This window comes from Gadus morhua, chromosome 13 (genome assembly GCF_902167405.1).
Source record: "Gadus morhua chromosome 13, gadMor3.0, whole genome shotgun sequence".
Taxonomy (NCBI): domain Eukaryota; kingdom Metazoa; phylum Chordata; class Actinopteri; order Gadiformes; family Gadidae; genus Gadus; species Gadus morhua.
In genome coordinates, this window is record NC_044060.1 from 2,725,866 (window position 1) to 2,746,314 (window position 20,449).

The following is a 20,449-nucleotide window of genomic DNA, read 5'->3' on the forward strand; positions in this document are numbered from 1 at the left end:
CGTGCAAACTCTGAACCTCCTGTCCAAACTCTAACCTCAGAGCCTCCCCCGCCCCCCCCGGACCACCCACCCCAGGCGGTCGGACTCACATGCGTGCAGGGAGAAGTGCTTGCGGTCCGCCGGGCCGCCGGCCCCGGGGCCCGGGGAGACGGCAGGGGCCAGCGCGGCTCCCAGGGGCCCCACCACGGGGGGCGGGCTGGGGGCCGCGGTCGTGGAGGAGCCCGCTGGCTCTCCTCCCTCTCCCAGGAGGTGCTGGATGGAGTGGAGCTGGAAGCAGGGGTCGGACAGAAGCACGGACGCTGCTCTGGAGATCCTGGGGGAGAGGGGGGGGGAGAGGGGGGGGGAGAGAGGGGGGAGTCAATAAACAGGGAAGGAAAGTCTGGCAGTTAGGGCGTTTAACCCCCCAGCTCAAAGGTGCCGGGTTCGATCCCCTATTGTCCACAGTCTTCCTGCGGTCAAGATGCCCTGACCCCTATCGGCATCACGATCGACCTGCATCCGTACTCACTGTATGTCTCTTTGGATCCAAGTGTGAGAGTAAATACTAACAGTGAATAGTAGTACTAGCAGTGACTCATACAAGCGCAATGACCATGGAACTGTCAACTACAATACTGAGTTCTAAGGTAGACTGAAATACAATGCGAAGAAGTCAGTATTGACATCTTGGGAGGGATTTAATATTTTATAGATGTTTTTGCACCACGGCAAATCGATAACTCCCTACATTAGCACACAGCATATCCACATTTCTTCAAGACTTCCACACTCTCGGGTTGACACATTATATGTTCTTCCGATTTTCGCAGTTTGGTTGAATAATCCCTGCAAGTCTTCCCTGCAAATACTTCTCTAAAAACCTTATTTTCCCACTCGCTGTGCGGTGCTGATGTGGGTGAACTCATCTGAGTCTAGGCTCTTCTGTGGACCGGACCTTCAGAGAGTACCTCATGTGGCCCCCGGCTGTATGAGTACCAGCACTCTGAAGTAATCACGTCTGGGGTTCAGACCCTCGCCTCAACCCAAATTATATGGTGGAAAAGTGATTTGTCTGTCCTGTCAAAGGCGAACTCCATCCGCGCTTGCTTATCGCATCGCGGTTTACAACTGAGGAAACACAATCTGTTTTATGTTTGTGTTGCTTTGATAAGCACTACATTGAGATCACAAATTATGTTCCACGAAAACCAGGGAATTGCAGTTTTCCAAAGCACCTAAAAAAACAGATTGATAATGAACTGTGAATGAAAAGTGATGAATGAATGAGTCAAACTATTAATGAAGAGGAAACAGGGCTGGTACCAATGCAGAAACAAAGTGTGCTCCAAACCGAGCAGAGAGAGTGATAACGGTGTCCGACGGTATCCTTCCCCTATCAGTCACTAAAGGTGATCAATTTAGCCGTGATCGATGGGAGCCCGGGGCTCCGTGAGATAAGAGGAAGCCAGGGATGTCCAATCCATTAGACGGGCTCAGTGCATACTCTCAGCCCGCTCAGCGGCCCCGGAGTGAGCGCGGGCCAGAGACAGACAGACACAGATGGATTCCCAGCACTTTACCTCACACAGTCGGCTTCGACTTCCTCGAAGCCGACCAATCAAAACTGGCGAAAGTTTCCAGAGCTTTTTACAGAAGGGGTTGCACGAGGGGTTCATACAACCCGTGTGTCTGAACTCGCTCGTTTTCACAAGATCACAGGGTCTCGGATAACCTCAATTTCACACCAAAGGAAAAAAGATTACTGTCGCTCTCTCCCTGCCACTCTCCCTGTTTCTCTGCAAACCACCACTCTCTCTCTCTCTCTCTCTCTCTCTCTCTCTCTCTCTCTCTCTCTCTCTCTCTCTCTCTCTCTCTCTCTCTCTCTATCCCTCCCTCCCTCCCTCTCTCCCTCCCTCCCCCCATCCACTCCCAATCCCAACCTCTCCCACGCTCCCGTCTCTCCCTATCCCTTGTTTGCTCTTCTCGCATGAGACTCCCCCTTCTCTCCTGGTCCCTCCATTTCCCTCTCTCCTACTGCCCCGGTTCTCCCTGTATGTCCCCTCCCTCTCCTCCTCCCATTCTTCAGTCCCCTCTCCATCTCTGTCTCCCATTCTCTCCCTCCATCTCTTCATCTCACCCTCCTGCTCTCTCTCTGTCCCATGCCTCTCTCTCTCCACCTCCCTCCTCTTCCTCTATAGGTTCTGCTATTTTGCGTGTCCTGTCCTTAAGGAGCTCTATCGTCGGACTTGTCGCTAATGACCCCCGCCTCTGGCACCTCCCCTCTCGATCCCATCCACTAACTTCTCCTCCCCCTTCGCCTCCTCCCTCCCATGTGATCTCCTCCCCTCCATCCCTCCTCCCCTGCCAACCCCTCTCCCTTGTCCCTTTTACTCCCATCTCCTCCCATCTCCCCCTCCTCTCATCTACTCCCCGCTCCTGCCCTCCCCTTTTCTCCGCCCCTCTCCCCGTCTCTACCCCCCATCAGTGCGGCACCACTCAATCTAACCGACTCCCATCAATCTTTAAAGGCAGCGCTCGCTCTCTCTCTTCCCTACTCACTAACTCAACTCAAAATCATTCACTCTCTCTCTCTCTCCCTCCCTCCCTCTCTGTCTCTCGCCCAGTCCTCCATCCTGTTTCCTCCGTCAACTTCCTCTCCATTTTTTTCTCCACCTCTTTCTCTCCAAACATTTCCTCCATCCTGCAAGTTTGTTCCGTAGAGTTATCTACGTTTAATTCTCTTTCTACCCCACCCTGATCCCTGAAACATTCTGTTGCTGTACCAACCTCTCCTCCTCTCTCTCTCCCCAACTCAGTCACTCACTGTCTATCCGTCTCCTCTCCATCCCTGTCTACATGCCTTCTGATGTGTCCCCGACCATGATGCAAGTCAGAGAAAGCCTGCCGACATTCAGGGTGCGGAGTTTGGCGTCTCCCAGACTCGTTGGTCGTCTTCAGGTAATAACACCGCGTTCGGGAAATCCAGAGACAGTGCCAAGGGTCCTGGGGAATGTCTGGTGGCTAATATGAATTAAACTCCATGAATAAATGATGGGGCGCTCCGTATTGATTCATAGCATCACCAGCTAATGTGAGCGCTGGGGTTCTGAGGGCACAGCCAAAAAGTACAGCCTTCTCCGGGTCAGAGTGCTCATGCAATCCGTGATGCTGTCTCAGGGACAGATTACATCAGAGTGCGATGCTGTGCATGACAAACTCACACACACACACATATACATGCATATGCATGTACTCGTGCTCGAAAACACACACACACACACATACACACACAAACGCATGCGCACATGCATACAGCTGCACACACAGAAACACACACATGCTCACACACCACACACACATGCATGTTTAGATGCATGGTGAACTGTTATATGCACAGATGCAATAGGCCGACACGCTCTGAATGTGCATGACTTTAAACCCACGGTCCTCTATATGGTGATGATCCGATGGTCCGGAACCCTACAGCCAACCCAAGGATTATGTGAGACTCAAAAGATACTTTATTGTTTTCACTTCAAATGTATGCATATGCCCAAACATGGATGAATCTATAGAGATTCCCATACATCTATGTGTACATACACGGGGGAAAGGAGAGGAGAAAAGAAGGTATATATACCTTCTTTTCTCATTTCTAGTCAAGCTATAAACAAAAAAAAAGTACCAAGTTTTGGTTTGGCTGGTTTCACAGGTAGCGATTAAAACATTTCTGCAATACTTGGACACAAGATTTAAAACATATTTTGGTGGCTATCCTGTAAAGAGAATTGTTCTAGGTTTTGAACTGCCATGTCCAAAGTCTAACTAGCCATTTAAGCCTACGTGTAATGATATAATGAATTCACTGTAAGTCATAGACAGTGAATTGGATAAAGGGTCTGCTGAAGGCTGATAGTGATGGTATATGAGCGATTGTGAAATAGCGAATCTTCTGCAACAGCCGCAGGTAGGAACTGGCTAGTGTGTTGAGCACCTCTGTGTTTGTGTTCGATAGTGCCTGGGTATGCACCCTTTTGTCTATTTGGAGGTTGGAAGAGAGAGAGATGGGGAGAGAGACGGAGAGAGCGAGATAAAGAGACCAGAGAGCCTGCGACTGGCTGAATAACGCTGCATGAGAACATTCTGGAAAGTTGAGGTAAAAACAAACACACACATACACCTGCAAGTCGCAGAGACACTCCAGAAAGCCAAAGGATAGAAACACAGTATATGCACGCACACATACAAACGCACACATAAAAACAGGAGAACAAGAGCGTGAGAGCGAGCGGGAGTGAGTATATTTGCACACTAAGTGCACATTAAATGGAGTACTTTACAAACAGTAATCATTTCCTGATACCAGTCCATCTCCCCTCTACTCAGGTAGACCATCTGGACCAGAGCAGTCGTCGTAACCAGAACCAGTACAGAGGGATCGGGAAGAAATGTTATCTTCAAATCCCAAATAAATCTTGCCTCCTCCTACACCGATAGAACAAAGCTAAATAAACACACAACGAAAAAAAACACAAGGCAACAACACAATAATGGAGCTACCAAATAAACCGTGGAGCATGTTTCTCTCTCTCTCTCTCTCTCTCTCTGTCAGGCGCTCTAAGTCTTTAGTGCCAAGGCAGTGCGATCAGAGGCCAGTGTGTGTAAGTGGGTGTCTTAACAGGCACCACCATGACATCTACCGATCAGATCCAACCTGATCTGCCTCACGCAGCAGAACACCAAAGAAGACAGAAAACATACTCTGTCTTTCTCTGTGCCTCAGTCTCTCTCTTACTCTCCACTTGTTCTCCAAAAGGACTCTCTCCTATCTCTCTGCTGTTATCCTCTTTCATTCTCCACCTCTATTATCCCCTGCCTCGTGGCGATCCATCATGGCTCGGAAAGACACAGTCTGCTGATTGGATGCTCAAATCTGTGCTCCTCCCAACTCACCAATCATGACCAGCCTGGCTGGTTTTGATTGCATGTTGTGAAAGGGAATCACAAAAGTTCACTGGGTATTTAATTGAATGTTATTAATTGAATGTAATCTAATCTCCCACCAAAGGGGAGGAGGCCCTTTGACCAACACAGCTTATTGGACAGGATGGTGATCAACTTAGAACACAAGGTTGAACAAATCAGATGGAAACATCCTGTCTAGACGGGCTTAATCAATTCAGGATTATTCCTTTTTTTAATTAGACTGATGTTTTAATTAAATCGGGTTACAATTGTATGTTTGTGTTAATGTTTGTCTTTCTCCCTCGCTGAAAAGCACACACACAAACACACACAAACCCTTGTGCAAAATATACAAACAAACCTTAGGAAAAGACACAACAATTGTGGATTTTGCAGATGTATGAGTTTGTCTTTGGCACACACAATAATATCTCTCTCTCCTTCTCTCTCCCTCCCTCAACCCTCTCGATTGAGTTTTTATTGTCCAATATTGTTTTAATTTATCTTGCTGAGGATTTGAATATAATATCGATAGAACTCTGCTATAACTCGATGATGTTATCGTTTGGGCCACTGACATCTGCCATCGGGATATCACCATAATGAGAGAAAAACTGATTGGAAAACTTCATCTTCAGCAGAATATATATATAGCATTTGTTTAAACCATAGGATGCTAAACTTGTGTCAACACAACAACTAAATACAACAAGCAATAAACATGTCATCAGCAAACCCTTAACATACCTCTAACCGTGACCCACTCCAACAGAGGAACCTATGTCTGTAAAATGTCTGTTTCCAGCCCAGTGGTGTGTCTGCGGCCTACATTGACCACTCAGGGCAAGGTAACGAACCACCAGAAATGCTCAAGCAGGCTCTGTCACTAGAGATGCTAGTGCACGTGCACATGGCTTGTTGTCAGGGAAGCGCACAGTTTGTTGATATTCTCAAAGGTTATATATATATATATATACATATATATATATGCATTGCATTTAGTATACTGGCGAGGAACAGGGAGTGGCATTTGAAACAGCCTCAGAGAACAGAGCAGCTGCTTGTATAGGTGGCCCAGTAAGGACCTCTGCACCATCTGAATGTCAAGAAGAGAGAGAGAGAGAGAGAGAGAGAGAGAGAGAGAGAGAGAGAGAGAGAGAGAGAGAGAGAGAGAGAGAGAGAGAGAGAGAGAGAGAGAGAGAGAGAGAGAGAGAGAGAGAGAGAGTGAGAGTGAGAGAGAGCGCGAGAGAGCGAGAGAGAGAGTGAAAAAGAGAGTGAAAAAGAGAGAGAAAAAGAGAGACAGAGAGAGAGTGAAAAAGAGAGAGAAAAAGAGTGAGACAGAGAGAGAGAGAAAGAGAGAGGAAGAGAGAAAGAGAGAGAGAGGGAGAGAGAGAGAGAGAGAGAGAGAGAGAGAGAGAGAGAGAGAGAGAGAGAGAGAGAGAGAGAGAGAGAGAGAGAGAGAGAGAGAGAGAGAGAGAGAGAGGGAGGGAGAGGGAGAGGGAGAGGGAGAGGGAGAGGGAGAGTGAGAGAGAGAGAGAGAGAGAGGGAGAGTGAGAGAGAGACAGGGGGGATAGAGAGACAGAGGGAGAGAGAGAGACAGGGGGAGAGAGAGAGAGATTGTGTTTGCGTGTGTGCGTGCGTGCGTGTGTGCGTGCGTGCGTGTTCATTTGCACGTGTGCCTGTGTGTCTGAGTAAACTAACTCACTGCGTATGCATGTGTCTGTCTCTGCTAAGGCCCAATGTGTGTGTGCTTGCTTCTGTGGTGGAAAATAACCGAGATCTAACACTTCGACTAACTAAGAGAGCAAAAGAAAATCGAGGGGTCCGGAGCAAGTATGACAAAAATACTTTATCTTTAAACAAGACAACAACAAAGCCGAGCAGTGTGCAAAGCACCGCCGGTCAACAGATCCCGGCGTCCGTTTTATCCACACATACAAAGCAGCTTCTTGTTTGGGGTGTCCGCCCACGATCAGTCATAGATTCCTCTAAGCGAGTGGTCAACAACGCTAATCTAAGTTCAGAGTTCAGCACGCACTGACCCCATAGCCTCCGGCTCCTGGGGGGGGGGGGGGGTCTAAGCTACGCCCTGACCCCAAACTCCCTGGCACCGTGTCAAGCCTCGGATTAGAATCCAGAGGTGTTCAGATGTTTTCTACCATTAGATATTTAGGCCTAATAATAATCATGGTTCACCATAGAATATAATCATTCATTTCTTCCATACTTCATAATTGCATGTGAATATGTGTGTGTGCGTGTGGATATAATTATGAATGTGTGAAGCATGCATAGCATGACCATACTTATCTCTGCATATCTCCACGTGTCAGAAGAGTGAGTTTGTGGGCGTGTGTGTGTGTGTACGCATGATAATGAATATGTGAAGCATGACCACACTTATCTCTGCATATCTACACATGTCAGAAGAGTAAGAGTGTGTGCATGTGTGTGTGTGTGTGTGTGTGTGTGTGTGTGTGTGTGTGTGTGTGTGTGTGTGTGTGTGTGTGTGTGTGTGTGTGTTTTTGTTTGTCTGTGGGTGGGTGATTTCCCCTTGCTCCTTGCTCCAAGTTGTGTGACCTCTGTTAGATTAGGTCGTTCTCTCGGGACGTTAAGAGAAAATGACTGAACAATGGTGAGCTCCTCTCCAGGGACAAACACAAGCTGATCCGCACCTCCTCTCCAGGGACAAACACAAGCTGATCCGCATCCTCCCCTCTCCCATCACGACAGCATGGACACATCATCTACATACGGGCTGAAGGGGATCGGCAGAGAAGTACTCTGTTTACTGGCTAAGAGCAGAGGAGGCAGGGGGAGAGAGGGGGAGAGAGGGGGAGACAGGAGGAGAGAGAAGGAGACAGGGGGAGAGAGGGGAGAGAGGGGGAGACAGGATGAGAGAGGGGAGAGAGGAGGAGACAGGAGGAGAGAGGGGAGAGAGGGGGAGGCAAGGGGGAGAGGGGAGAGAGGAGGAGACAGGGGGAGAGAGGAGGATACAGGGGGGACAGAGGAGTAGCAGGGGGGAGAGAGGAGACAGGGGGGGAGGAGATAGGGGGAGAGGAGATTAGAGGCAATAGGAGAGAGGAGGGGACAAGAGGAAGAAAAGACAAGAGTGAAGAAGGACAAAAGACAAGGAGAGAAGGGGAGAGGGAGCGAGCGAGGCGAGACAAAAGATGAGAAGGGGAGAAAGGGGAGGGGTTTCCAGATGAGGAAAGGAGGCAAAGGGAGAGATGAGAAGGGGAGAGGAGATAGAAGAGACAGGAGGGAGAAAAGGAGATAAGAGGAAAGTTTATGTAACAGGTTTATGTAAATGTTGGCTAGGAACATCCACGGAGGAATTCCAAAACACGTCCAGTAGTGAGCAGGAGAACGTTCAGATGGCTAAACTCTCTGAATACCCTGAGCGGTGAGAAAAGATAAATGGAAGGAAAGGAGAGGAGAGGAGTAGAGGAGAGGAGAGGAGGAGAGGAGAGGAGAGGAGAGGAGAGGAGAGGAGAGGAGGAGAGAAGAGGAGAGAAGAGGAGAGAAGAGAGGAGAGGACAGGAGAGGAGAGTTTAACCATAAACCCATAAAAAAATGCATATAGAGAGAGAGAGAGAGAGAGAGAGAGAGAGAGAGAGAGAGAGAGAGAGAGAGAGAGAGAGAGAGAGAGAGAGAGAGAGAGAGAGAGAGAGAGAGAGAGAGACCATTTGCATGTTCGAGGGATGATTTTAATGGGATCAGCTCGATTGACATGAAAGCCTGGAGGACAATATGTCCCCCATCTTACATGCTCAGGCCTTTCTCTGAGTATGTAAGAGACAAGAGACAAATTATTATAATGAAATTAATAAATCAAACACCACCAGAGAGACCGGAGGGGACACGACCCAGCACACAGGAGAAACCATCTCAACAGCAGCAGCTTATTCTACATCACACAGACCCAGAGCCTTCAGATTCAACAGCGCGTTCCACCATATGTAAATGAGTTATGTATAAAGAATGGGGAACGGGGCTTAGCTGACAGAGGAGCGAGGCAACAGTCAAGACCATTATATGAAGGCAATATGTAGAAGAAGAAGAAGGGAATACAGAAGGAGATTAGAGGGTCAGGGAGGAGCAAGAATGAGCTGTGGAGAGGGAAATAGCCAGAAGAGACGAACGGGGAAGGAGGAAAGACTTAGAGGAATCCGATAAACTCCTCTGCATCTTAAACATTCCTCACCCCCTCAACCCAAACATGCTCTCAGCCAATCACATCGTCCGTCGTCCCCCCCCCGCTGTTCCCTGGGGCATCCCGAGAGAGAGAGAGAGAGAGAGAGAGAGAGAGAGAGAGAGAGAGAGAGAGAGAGAGAGAGAGAGAGAGAGAGAGAGAGAGAGAGCAGCAGAGGTAATAAGGAGAGAGAGAGCGCAACAAAGAGAGAGCAGGAGAGCAAGAGAAAAAGGAGAGAGAGAGAAAGAGATAGAGTAGGCGAGAGCGAAGGAAGGAGAGGTAGAGGGAGAGAGAGAAAGAGCAGGAGATAGAGAGGGAAGGAGAGGGAGAGAGAGAGAGAGAGAGAGAGAGAGAGAGAGAGAGAGAGAGAGAGAGAGCGAGCAGCTTAGTGAATGGAGAGCAGTGCTGAGGGAGGGATGGAGAAGCGGGAGGCGGGGTGAGTCGTGCGAAAGGGGGAGGAGGACTACGCTGAGTAAAAGAGAGGGAGAGCGAGAGAGTGAGCCAAGGAAGACCAGAAGAGGAGAGTGAGAGGAGAGCGAGGGGGAAGAGAAGCACGCCACCAGAATCTCACTCTCAGTAAACACTCGGCAGCCTGCACCTGCCGTACGCACACACACTCACACACGCACACACACAAACAGTCTTACACACACACGCGCTTCCTGCGTGCACGCTACTCCCGACGCGAGTGGGAGCGATGACACACGTGTGCGTGTGCGCCTACAGCTGGATCCGCGGCGCTGGAGTGAGACGGACTAACTTTCTGCGTGTTGCGTGAGTGGGTTGTTGTGACTCCAGCGGAGCCCCGGGGAGGATGGAGGGACGCAGCGATACGAGCGCCACAAAGACCGCTACCGATACGGGCTGTCGCACATCTGGGATCTCACACTAAACCACCAGGACGGGGACCACTTGTTCCGCATGAGCCCTCTTCAAAAACCTGTCATCCACCCACAGCTGAAACCACACGCCGATTCTCCCGGCGGAGGGGAGGAGGACGAAGAAGAGAGAGGGAGCGAGAGGAGCGATTAGGACAGAGTGGGTTGTGTGTGTGTGTGTGTGAGAGAGGCGTGCGTCCGTCTTGCTCAGCGCGTGTGTAAAGTGCGTCTAAGTGGCCGATGAGAGTGGCAGAGTGATGGGTCCTGCAGAGTGCTGACCCCGGTGAGGTGCCGTCTCTCTGGGCTCGCTCCGTGGGCGGGCAGACCACCGCCGTGCTGGAGCACCACACCTGACTTTACTGCCGGAGAGACCCCCCGGCCCCCTCCGTCCTCTCCCCGACCACCAGTACCCGTCTCTGGCTGAGGAGACGGATCTGTGGGCCGTACGGTGATAGACCGCCGGGAGACGGTCGAGATAAGAAAACAAACGTAACTCACACCAGCACCCGATGACAACTGACAGAGGGTTGTTGTGATAGCGAGAAGAGGCAGAAGTACCGATGGAGCGGCAGTACCGTCTTCTAAAGAACCGGGGCTTTCTCTTGTTTCTACGCGCTTGGAATTACTTCAACCAGCGAAGGAGTACGCCTGTTTTTGTGAAGTACCTACCATCTTGTTTTTCTACATTATTGCCTGATTAAGGATTTATGATGGGTCGTTGGGACGTTGGGACAATTTTCCCCCAGGATGTGAAAATGATTATGTTTAATTGACTAATCAATCAATATCCTTCACTATAATACTCTCTCCTCTACCTCCTCTCCACATCATTAATTTTCTTGTCAAACTTTGGCGAGCAGCGATCGGGTCAATTCCCCAGCCCTTTCTACCGAACAAAGTCTTCTCTGCTCTAAGGACGATCGGACTGTTACAGGAAATAAACGTTGGATTCATATCGCATCAACTGGACTTTGTTTCTTTGAAATCGGATTCCTCTTGGATGTAATTTCCTCCTTTCTAACCTACACACGTGGATAGCCATGGATACCTTTGTTTGACTCAACATCGCCGCAGCACAAACAAGACGACACTGTCATGAACGAGTACCCTGCTGGGAGCTGAACTTTCAACAAACACACATCACCCCAGTATTCATTATCGGCAACTCCTCCAAGCCTAGATGTAGCGACTCCTGTGGTCTAACAGCCTTCAGTTAGAATCACAGAATAGTACAAAAGGTCTCCAGATCTGTCATTGCTTTAACAGCATGTAGCATGAACGCACGAGCAAACAGTGAACGAATAGAAAACCTAAAGAGTGAAAAGGAGCAACCTAGATAACAAAATCGAGTTTGAGCGTAGAAGTGAACTGAGAAAACATAAATATAAATAAGATACGATCTTTAATTGTCGTGAAAAGCTAAAGTTTAAGCCGAGCTCCCCCTGTGCCCTGGCAGCACTGGCCGTGCCCAGAAGCTGGTGTTGGCACCATGTTCTGTGTTGGTGGCAGTGATGGCTCCGGCGGCAGGGAGAGCGTCTCCGCTCCTCCCCGGCCGCCCCGGCCGCGTCTCTCCTGCGTCCTCCTGTCTGTCTGCGTCCTGCTCGGCCAGCTGAGCCCTGCCCTGGGCGCTGTCTGTCCGCCCGGCTGCATCTGCGGCTCCGACATCCTCAGCTGCACGGCGATGGGCGAGGGCCTTGAGGAGGTAGTCCCCGCGGGGATGCCGCCGCGCACCGTCATGATGGACCTCAGCCACAACCGCATCGCCCGCCTGGAGCCGGGCTCCTTCAGCGGGCTGGCCCGCCTGGAGACGCTGCGCCTCAACCACAACCAGATGGCCGAGATCCAGCCCGGCGCCTTCCTCAACGCCTCGGGCGCCGCGCTGAGGCACCTGGACCTGTCCTCCAATCACCTGCGCGTGCTGGAGGCCCACTACTTCACCGAGCTGTCGGGCCTGGAAGAGCTGCTGCTGTTCAACAACCGCATCGCCCGGGTGGAGAACCACGCCCTGGCCGGCCTGGGGAGGCTCCGCAAGGCCTATCTCAGCCACAACCGCCTCACCGACTTCCCCTTCTTCTCCATCCGGGAGGACAGCCACCCCGAGCTCACCATGCTGGATCTGTCGTCCAACCGGCTGCTCAAGCTGCCCATCGACGACATCGTGAACCTGCCGCTGGCCGTGCAGAGGGGGCTGTACCTGCACAACAACTCCCTGCTGTGCGACTGCTCCATGTACGGCCTGTTCCGCCACTGGGAGGAGCGGGGCTACGACACGGTCAAGTTCTTCAGGCACGAGCACATCTGCCTGGTGTACGGGATCCAGAGAGGCACCGTGCGCTTCTTCCAGCACGCCCGCTACTTTGAGAACTGCAGCGCCACGGGCGACCTGCACATGCCCGACCCGCAGGAGAGCGACGTGGTGGCGTACGCCGACCACCGCGTGGCGCTCCACTGCGTGACCGGCCTGCGCGGCCGGCACGTCAGCTTCATCTGGGTCACCCCCAACCAGGAGTACGTGGCCCCGCCCGGCAACAACGGCTCGCTGAGGATGTTCCACAACGGCACGCTGGTGATCGCCGCCGTGAAGCACGCCGACGGCGGCGTCTACTGGTGCATGGCCCGCGACCGCTCGGGCCGCCGCAACGAGACCAGCGAGGTCAACGTGACGGTGGCGGTCCCCCTGGAGGGCGACGTCCTGGAGGGCTTCAACACGGGCTTCACCACGCTCCTAGGCTGCGTGGTGAGCCTGGTGCTGGTGCTCATGTACCTCTACCTGACCCCCTGCCGCTGCCCGCCGTGGCGCAAGGTCACCGCCCCGCCGGCCGTCGTCACCGCCCCCGCCCCCGCCCCCGGCGCCGGGAACGACCCCGCCGCGGGGGGCGGTCAGTCGTCCATCCTGACCCCCACCCCTCCGGCCACCACCGAGGGGCCCGGCCGCAAGGTGAGCACCAACAAGCACGTGGTGTTCATGGAGCCCATCAAGGAGCAGCAGAACGGACGTCTGCGCCTGGGGCCCGGGGCCATGGTGGGTCACGGGGGCCACCTGGGGCCGGGCCTGCTGCTGGGGGCGGGACACCCGGCCGCCAAGCCCCCCGGCCAATCGCAGCAGAGAGCTGGCGAGACGGACTCCATCGTATCAGTGTTCTCGGACACGCCCATCATGTCGCCGTAGCAACGGGTACCGATGGGGTCCCGGACTCTGCTGGCTGGCGAGCGTTCGTTATGGTCTTATCCCCCCCTTCTTTTCCCCTGAACCCCAGAACCCCTGAATGAAGCCTGCAGCCCAGCAGCCTAGCGTCTGACCTCAGCTAAACAGTAGTTATATAAGACTAAGGACCACAAACAACACACCATGTTGGTAGTAACGTGCCTTGTGACACAAGGCCGGCGACGAATCGAGTGGAGCGTAGTCCGTCGACGAATACGGTCCGAATATTGCCAACGCTACAAAAATGTAATAATAAAGTTGATAGTCATTATATTTTTCGCCCAGGTCTACCTACTTATCCCTTCAGCCACAAACCAATGCACTGTGATGGCGTGTACTTACAATGAATGGCTCAAATTATATTCATAGGCAGAGTGAGGGAAAGCCCAGGGAAGAGACAGAGCCAAGACGTGGGCTGGCAGGAAAGCAGAGATGGAAATAATGGAGACGGAAATAGAACGACAGAACGACTGAGAGGACAATCGATCAATTGACGGAACGTGACTCTGCCCAGGAGGAGGGGGGTAGTGGCAGTCATGCAGGGAGGCGGGACGCGCACACAGAGTGCATCCTGGTACCTCAAAGGAGCCTGGAGGACCACTCCAACTATAATATGAAACCGTGTTGGGGGCCAGCACAGCGTAAAACCTTTAATAAACCCATGCTACAGATGCCTTCTTGACAGAGAAAGAGAGAGAGGCCGAAATGACTAACCTCTTTGTATAAATACTTTGCTTTGATTTTCTCCAGAGCTGATGACCCGATATCATATATGCATAGTGTAGCTCTGTCCGAACGGGACGTGTTTTAGACTAGACAGGGTAGAGAACAAGTGCTTTTTAGAAAACAAACGAAAGAAATGAACCTTAAAAAAAAAAAAATGCTATGAGGAAAAAGCTTACAGAGACTGGAACGCATTCACCAGTCGGAGGGCAAGTGCACCGACTTCATTAAGGAATAAAGAGGAAAATCTATTGAAATGTTTAAGATTGCTTTTATGCTCGGCACATTCGCTGCACATTGCACACCATTGATCTCGGCAGAACGGTTTGGTAATCGTGTGCGAGGGAGATGCTCCGGTAAGCAAGTCTCATTTATTGATCTCGGCAGTCGATTCCTAGAATGTCCCTGAAACTCAGTGACAATCGCAGGAAAAGGCCAAAAGAAAGAAAGAAGGGACCGAAGTCTTGCCTTTGTGTCTTTGGAGGTCACCAGAGGATTGACTGGACAAATATTACCATTGGGTCGTGTTGATTTGAGTGTTTACTGCATCTCCTCCTCTTCAAATACTGTTCTGCTTTTGCCCCCCCCCACCTGTCCCTCCTCTCCCTCACGTGTCTTCTCTCTATCTATATGTTAATAAATCTCCCGGCTCGTTCGGCTCAGTGTCTGCTTCCTTATTGGTCGTTACTGGGGCAACAGTTTGCACCAATACCTGGACCTTTGCTTTTAACCAATGGCCACTCAGAGTGCCTAACAATCAGTACCTCCTTTCAACCGTTCACACACACTTTCACAAACCACCAGGGGTTTCAAACACGCAAGGCAACTCCCGCCTGGTCATGAGCAGAGAGGGTAAGGTGCCTTGCTCAGGGACATACCCTGGGACACTTGGCTGGCTAAACCGGGGGGATTGAACCAGCAACGCTCTACATCCTTCTACATCCGGCCGATTTGTAACGTAACCTATATTTCATCACTAGCATTTTAACCTTTTACATCACAATCTACTAAACCATGTTGATGCTTTATCTGAACAAGTGATTGTGGTAATATATTCTTAAAATAAACATATGCGGAGCACGTTCACTTAGCAATTTCACCAAAGTGCGATTGTATCATGGAACTGTGTTCCGGTCTTCAAGAGATACACTTTAAAAGTATTAAATAAAGTGGGTTTAGTGCCACAGCTTTCAAAGTTGAATTGAAATATGACAGGAACATCCATTTACTCAAGTTCATACACATAGTAGGAACCACAACAAGATACAGCAAACATTTACATTTTAGTTGTGCGATTTGTCAGCGTGGGTTGCAAAATGGGTTGTTTTCCACAGTTTTTGCTTGCTTTGGCTTTGGCTGAGGGGGCAGGAGGAGGTGGATCAGGAGAAGGTGATGAGGAGCAGGTGATGAGGAAGGAGGTGGGTGAGGAGGGGGAGGATGATAAGGAGGAGGTGTATGAGGAAGAGGAGGGAGGAGGTGGATCAGGAGGAGGTGATGAGGAGGAGGAGATGAGGAGGATCAGTAGGAGGATGGATGAGGAGGAGGAGGAGGTGAAGGAGGAAGGGAGGAGGAGGAAGGAGGTGAGGAGGAGGTGGATAGTGTGAACAGAGGGAAAGGGATTCGGTGAGAGGAGAGGGACACAGGGTAGATCGCAAGGAGAGGAGAGGAGCAGAGACAGGGGTACGAGGGGAGGATACGAGAGGACAGGCGAGGCGAAAGCAAGCAGAGACATAGTGGCCGTGTAATTTGAAAGGAAGGGACAGGAGTACCAAAAGGAGATTGGAGCAAGAGGGAAAAATAAGAGCAGTTGCAAAGAAAGTACACCGCCACAAAGAACCGGAAACGGCAAAGTTGGTGAAAGGTCAAGAAAAAAAAGGTTTTGAGATTTTTATCTGCACAGAAAGCAGTGCAACCTGAGAACAGCTCAAAGGCACTAACACGGAAATATCCTCAAACATGAATGCACATTCCACAAAGATGGCTGTATTCAGCCCAATCTGCAAAAGGCCATCTGTTTCTTAATAGAAACGGCTCGCTAATTAAGCAAATTAATAATACCACCTTCCTGTCTGCTATAATCATCACCTTCATCACCATGTCCTCCACCATTATCATCAGCCATGACGCACACCCAAGTGCAGGGGGCCCAAGGGCCTGGGCTTAAAGAGAGAAGAGCCTTCTCTATTATGGGGTCTCAGAATGCCCGGTACTTGAAGAAGTGCGGAGTGCGGTCCGACAACACGCGCTGCTGTTGTACCGTGCGTTAGATGCAGCTTCCTCCTGCATGCATCACTTAATCTGAAGCACCATCAAGCGACGCTGTGAAACAAAACACTAGGGATGCCTGTTGAGATGTGTTTAGGTAAAAACAGACAAGGGCTGTCCTGCCTATCATTCAGCGACTGACGGGACTCTGTAAATCCTCACCGAGACCAAAGCTGATCGCGCCAGTCGTGCGCGAGTGCATGTGTGTTTGAGAGTGTGAGTGTGAGTGTGAGAGAGAGAGAGAGAGAGAGAGAGACAGAGAGACAGAGAGACAGAGAGACAGAGAGACAGAGAGAGAGAGAGAGAGAGAGAGAGAGAGAACATGCACAACGACATGAATGTATTATTTATACCAAGGTAATTTACTTCACACGCACAACACCAGTGTGAGGTGAACAAGGTACACGGCCACTGGGAAGGATTCCTGAGGGCTTAGCACTAATTAACACTCAGTGTGTATGTGTGTGTGTGTGTGAGTGTGTGTGTGTGTGTTTCAGCGTGCGTGTGTTGTCCAGTAGTACAGGTCGACCAGCATGTACCTACCAAGGAGCATACTTACCACCCGACTACAGCTCAGACAGTGTATACATTGAGTGTACGAGTGTGCAAATGTGTTTCAAAAGATCACTAGTATCAATCACATATTTCATGCACAGCGAGAAACTAGAAAGAAAGTCAGATCATTATAATTGCCTCAATATTTGAGCATGACCCAGTTTTGCTCAAAGGGCCGAAAAAGGACACGATGCATCCTAAACCATGACGCCTAATCTTTGAGGAGTCATAGTTGTGGTCGTCTTTCATTATCAGTTCTGCTCTCGATTCCACAGAACAAGAAAAATGAAGTCTTTGCCAAATCCATAGTATTCTTTTTAAATATACGTTATTTTTAAATATACGTGGAAAATGTCAGGGAACCAGCATTCAAGGAAGGGTTATTTATAACAAGATCAAACAGAACTGCTTATAGGTCACAATATAAAACATAATTCATTCATTCATTTAGTCATTAATGCATGCATTAGTGACCCTCCAAACGGCCATTCTGGTCTCCTTACCCAGACAAGAATTAACAAAACCCAACCAACCAAACCCAATCAAAACCCCTGGCAGGGACCAGGTTTTGTACCCAGACTAGTTCAGGAGTACTTTGTAAGAAGTAGCTGTTAATATCCTCTTACTATCCCCTATGGTGGCTTCTCTGCTTGACTCCAACGTCACTGGCATCTGCGTAAACAACTCAATACATCTCATAAGCACGCTGCATATACACACACAGGCCCGAACACACACTTGGCTATAACATACACACACACACACACACACATAACTAATGCTGGTCATATGTAAACACACCGACAACTCTGAGTGTGTACACATTCATTCTCTCACTTCAGTACACAGTAGCACACACACACACACAAACACACACACACCCACACACACACCCACACGGCGCAAGGCAATTCATCATTCCTCCTCAGTACACATTAGTGATTCCCTGTGTAACCTGCGTTTCATTATTCAAGCGGGGCGGCTGGATGAAGGCTGCGCAGCGCTCACTATCACGGGAGTCATCACAATACACTACGCCGTGAGCAGTCCTAACCACAGACCCGTACGCAGGGCCTATGAGCCACTCCACGCGGCCTTTCTCCTCCCTCCTCCGCAGTCAAGGGCTAAAAATAATGACACGATTTACTGAACCATCTGGGAGCCGGCGACGGAGAGGGACTCCGAGGAAGTACACACCGGCGATCCTCCGGTCGAGAAGCACACACACAGACGTCGATATTTCTGACCGAGGGGGCCGCGCATGGCAGGAGTTGTGCCAGGAGGAACGCAGTGAAGGCCAATTGGAAGGCCAATGTAGACAGAGTAAAGGGGAACTAGGAAACAGGACTTACAAGGTCCATCTAAATGCTCCATTTGCCCTTCATCAGCCATGTAGCTTCACAAGACAGAGAGAGAGAGAGCTTCCCGCAGTTTACGCTGGTGGCATTTCATGGCCACCATTCACCTCGCAGGCTTTTTGGATCCATCTTGGTTCGTAATGTTTAATGCTGAAGTGAAATACCAACATGGTGATGCAACTGAATGTGGAATATTGAATTCAACCAGGCAAAATGTGGTTAATCCCGCCTCCGTCCGTACATTGGTCAATAGGTCAGTCCGTCGACGGCCCGGACGTTTCTTTACATCGTCACTGGTCTGAGGGAGGAGCAGGGTCAGAAGATCCCCTCTGCAGTGTGGCGCAGAGCCAGACGAGAGATGCTCCATCAATCAGCATACAACCACTGGGCTTCTCTGCTTCTGCCTGCAGACTGCCCCTTCACAAGCGGACCAGGGTTCGATCAGAGTTTAATTGTGTCTTCGGTGTAATCTTTTCAAATCGAGGCAATTTAAAATTGTTGTAATTTAGCAGATGCTGTTGTCCAAAGTGTCCTACTGAGAGTTCGGATTTCATGCCATGAAGGAGCATGTAGCAGTTAAAAATCTTGCTGCAGGTTGCCTCCAGATAGACTGCGTCTAGACTTTTTCTTGAACAATACATAAAATAGATAATTGTTTTGCCCCACACAGCAAGACTAAAGGGCACACACATTAGCACCCACATAAATTAGTGTATTCACGAGCCCACACACACACACACACACACACACACACACACACACACACACACACACACACACACACACACACACACACACACACACACGCACACACACACACACACACACACACACACACACACACACACACACCTTCCGAGGCAGCCTCGAGATGTAGGCGGGGAGAGAGATGTGATGTTTAGTCAGAGAGTGCCAGCTTGGATCTCGGCACAGATCCAGAGCCAAAATGGAGGCAGGTATAACAGTGTTTACCTTCTGCCTTCGCTCGTCGTGATAACACGCCATCTGCTACAAACCAACAAGTTGATGGAGAACACCTCGAGTGTGTACGTCTGAGGCGCGCCACGCTAAGACGCACTCCAGCTGTTTATTTCTTTGTAATTTTATGAGCTAAACAGACTCAGACGGGGACGCTGTGCAGTAGGGCTGCTCGATTATGGGGAAAATCATAATCACGATTATATTGGTCAATATTGAAATCACGATTATTCAAAGAATTATGTTGCATTTATTCAGAATGTCTCTCCCAAAAAAATCTTTGTAACTGAGAACTTTGAAATTTCCCCTCGAAAAAATACACAAAATGCTAAAAAAAAAAATTAGAAGCTAAAATGATATACAGATATGTATCCAGCTGTTCTGCCCTTTCTATAAAACCTTGAAAAAATATTTTTGAAATATAATCAAAAAACTCGATTATGTTAATTTTGTGACCGTTTGGCGCTAAAATCGAAATCGCGATCAAAATTCGATCAATCGCCCAGCCCTACTGTGCAGTGACACAAAGGAGCGGTACACCTTCTGACACGCACATGTCTCTGGGAGGGGTTTTAGCATTTCCTTGGGACGGTTTAAAAAAAATAAGAATGACGAATAATGAATTTAAAATCGAGAGAAGAGAAGGATGAAGTATGAAAAGTAAACTGCTGAGAACCGACTTTTTGGATTTATGTTCTTTGTACAGACTGTGGCTTTACGGTGACAAGGTTTTTGCCTGAGTCACGGACCAAGTCATTCCTTCCTCTCTGTGTCGGGCGTGGACGAACGTCCGGTTCTGATCATTAATGGATGAAAAGGCATGAGAATGTGTGTTCCTGGGTCTGGTTCAATACCTCCCACTGCGATGCTGTCACTGGTATGACTGGGTGGATGTTCCATGCCTAGCCATGATACCATGTGATAACCTCGCCGAATACAGAAATACTGAACAAAATACCCAGGGGCCAAGCAGTCCCCGAGACAGTGAGCGGATGGTCGTTAAAACTGCAATTTCCCTGCCAAGGACACTGGCAGTTGGCGTGGTTGGCAGGACTCGGCGGGTGCTAAGTTCCCCAAACTGCAGGAAAATGAGGTTCAGCGTGCAAGGAGCGAGAGACCTTGGCCGAGAATAAAGTGAGAGGGACAGAGAGCGTGCGAGAGAGAGCGAGAGAGAGAGAGAGAGAGAGAGAGGGGGATGATGGGAACAGATTCAACTGGCTGTCTCCTTAAAAAGATTATTGCCTGGAGAAAACACAGGTAGGGCAAGAGAGGGGAAGAATAAAAACCAGAAAACAGAAAGGCGACCTCACTTGACACGTTTACTACTTTTTTTGTGGGTTTTTATGAG

General features: G+C 49.9%; 2 protein-coding genes across 6 annotated transcripts in view; one reads left to right on the forward strand and one right to left on the reverse strand.

Moving 5' to 3' along the window:
• Positions 1 to 20,449, reverse strand: part of rnf123 (ring finger protein 123) — a 137,872-nt gene that overhangs the window by 31,140 nt on the left and 86,283 nt on the right. For all 5 annotated transcript variants that reach the window (XM_030375412.1, XM_030375413.1, XM_030375410.1 and 2 more), the window contains one exon: positions 90 to 313. In XM_030375412.1, coding sequence (XP_030231272.1) covers positions 90 to 313 — 224 coding nt within the window. The remainder of the gene's footprint in view (positions 1 to 89; positions 314 to 20,449) is intronic.
• Positions 9,499 to 14,374, forward strand: amigo3 (adhesion molecule with Ig-like domain 3). The gene has a single exon (XM_030375415.1). It carries the CDS (start codon positions 11,507 to 11,509, stop codon positions 13,184 to 13,186), a length of 1,680 nt encoding a protein of 559 aa, XP_030231275.1. The 5' UTR covers positions 9,499 to 11,506; the 3' UTR covers positions 13,187 to 14,374.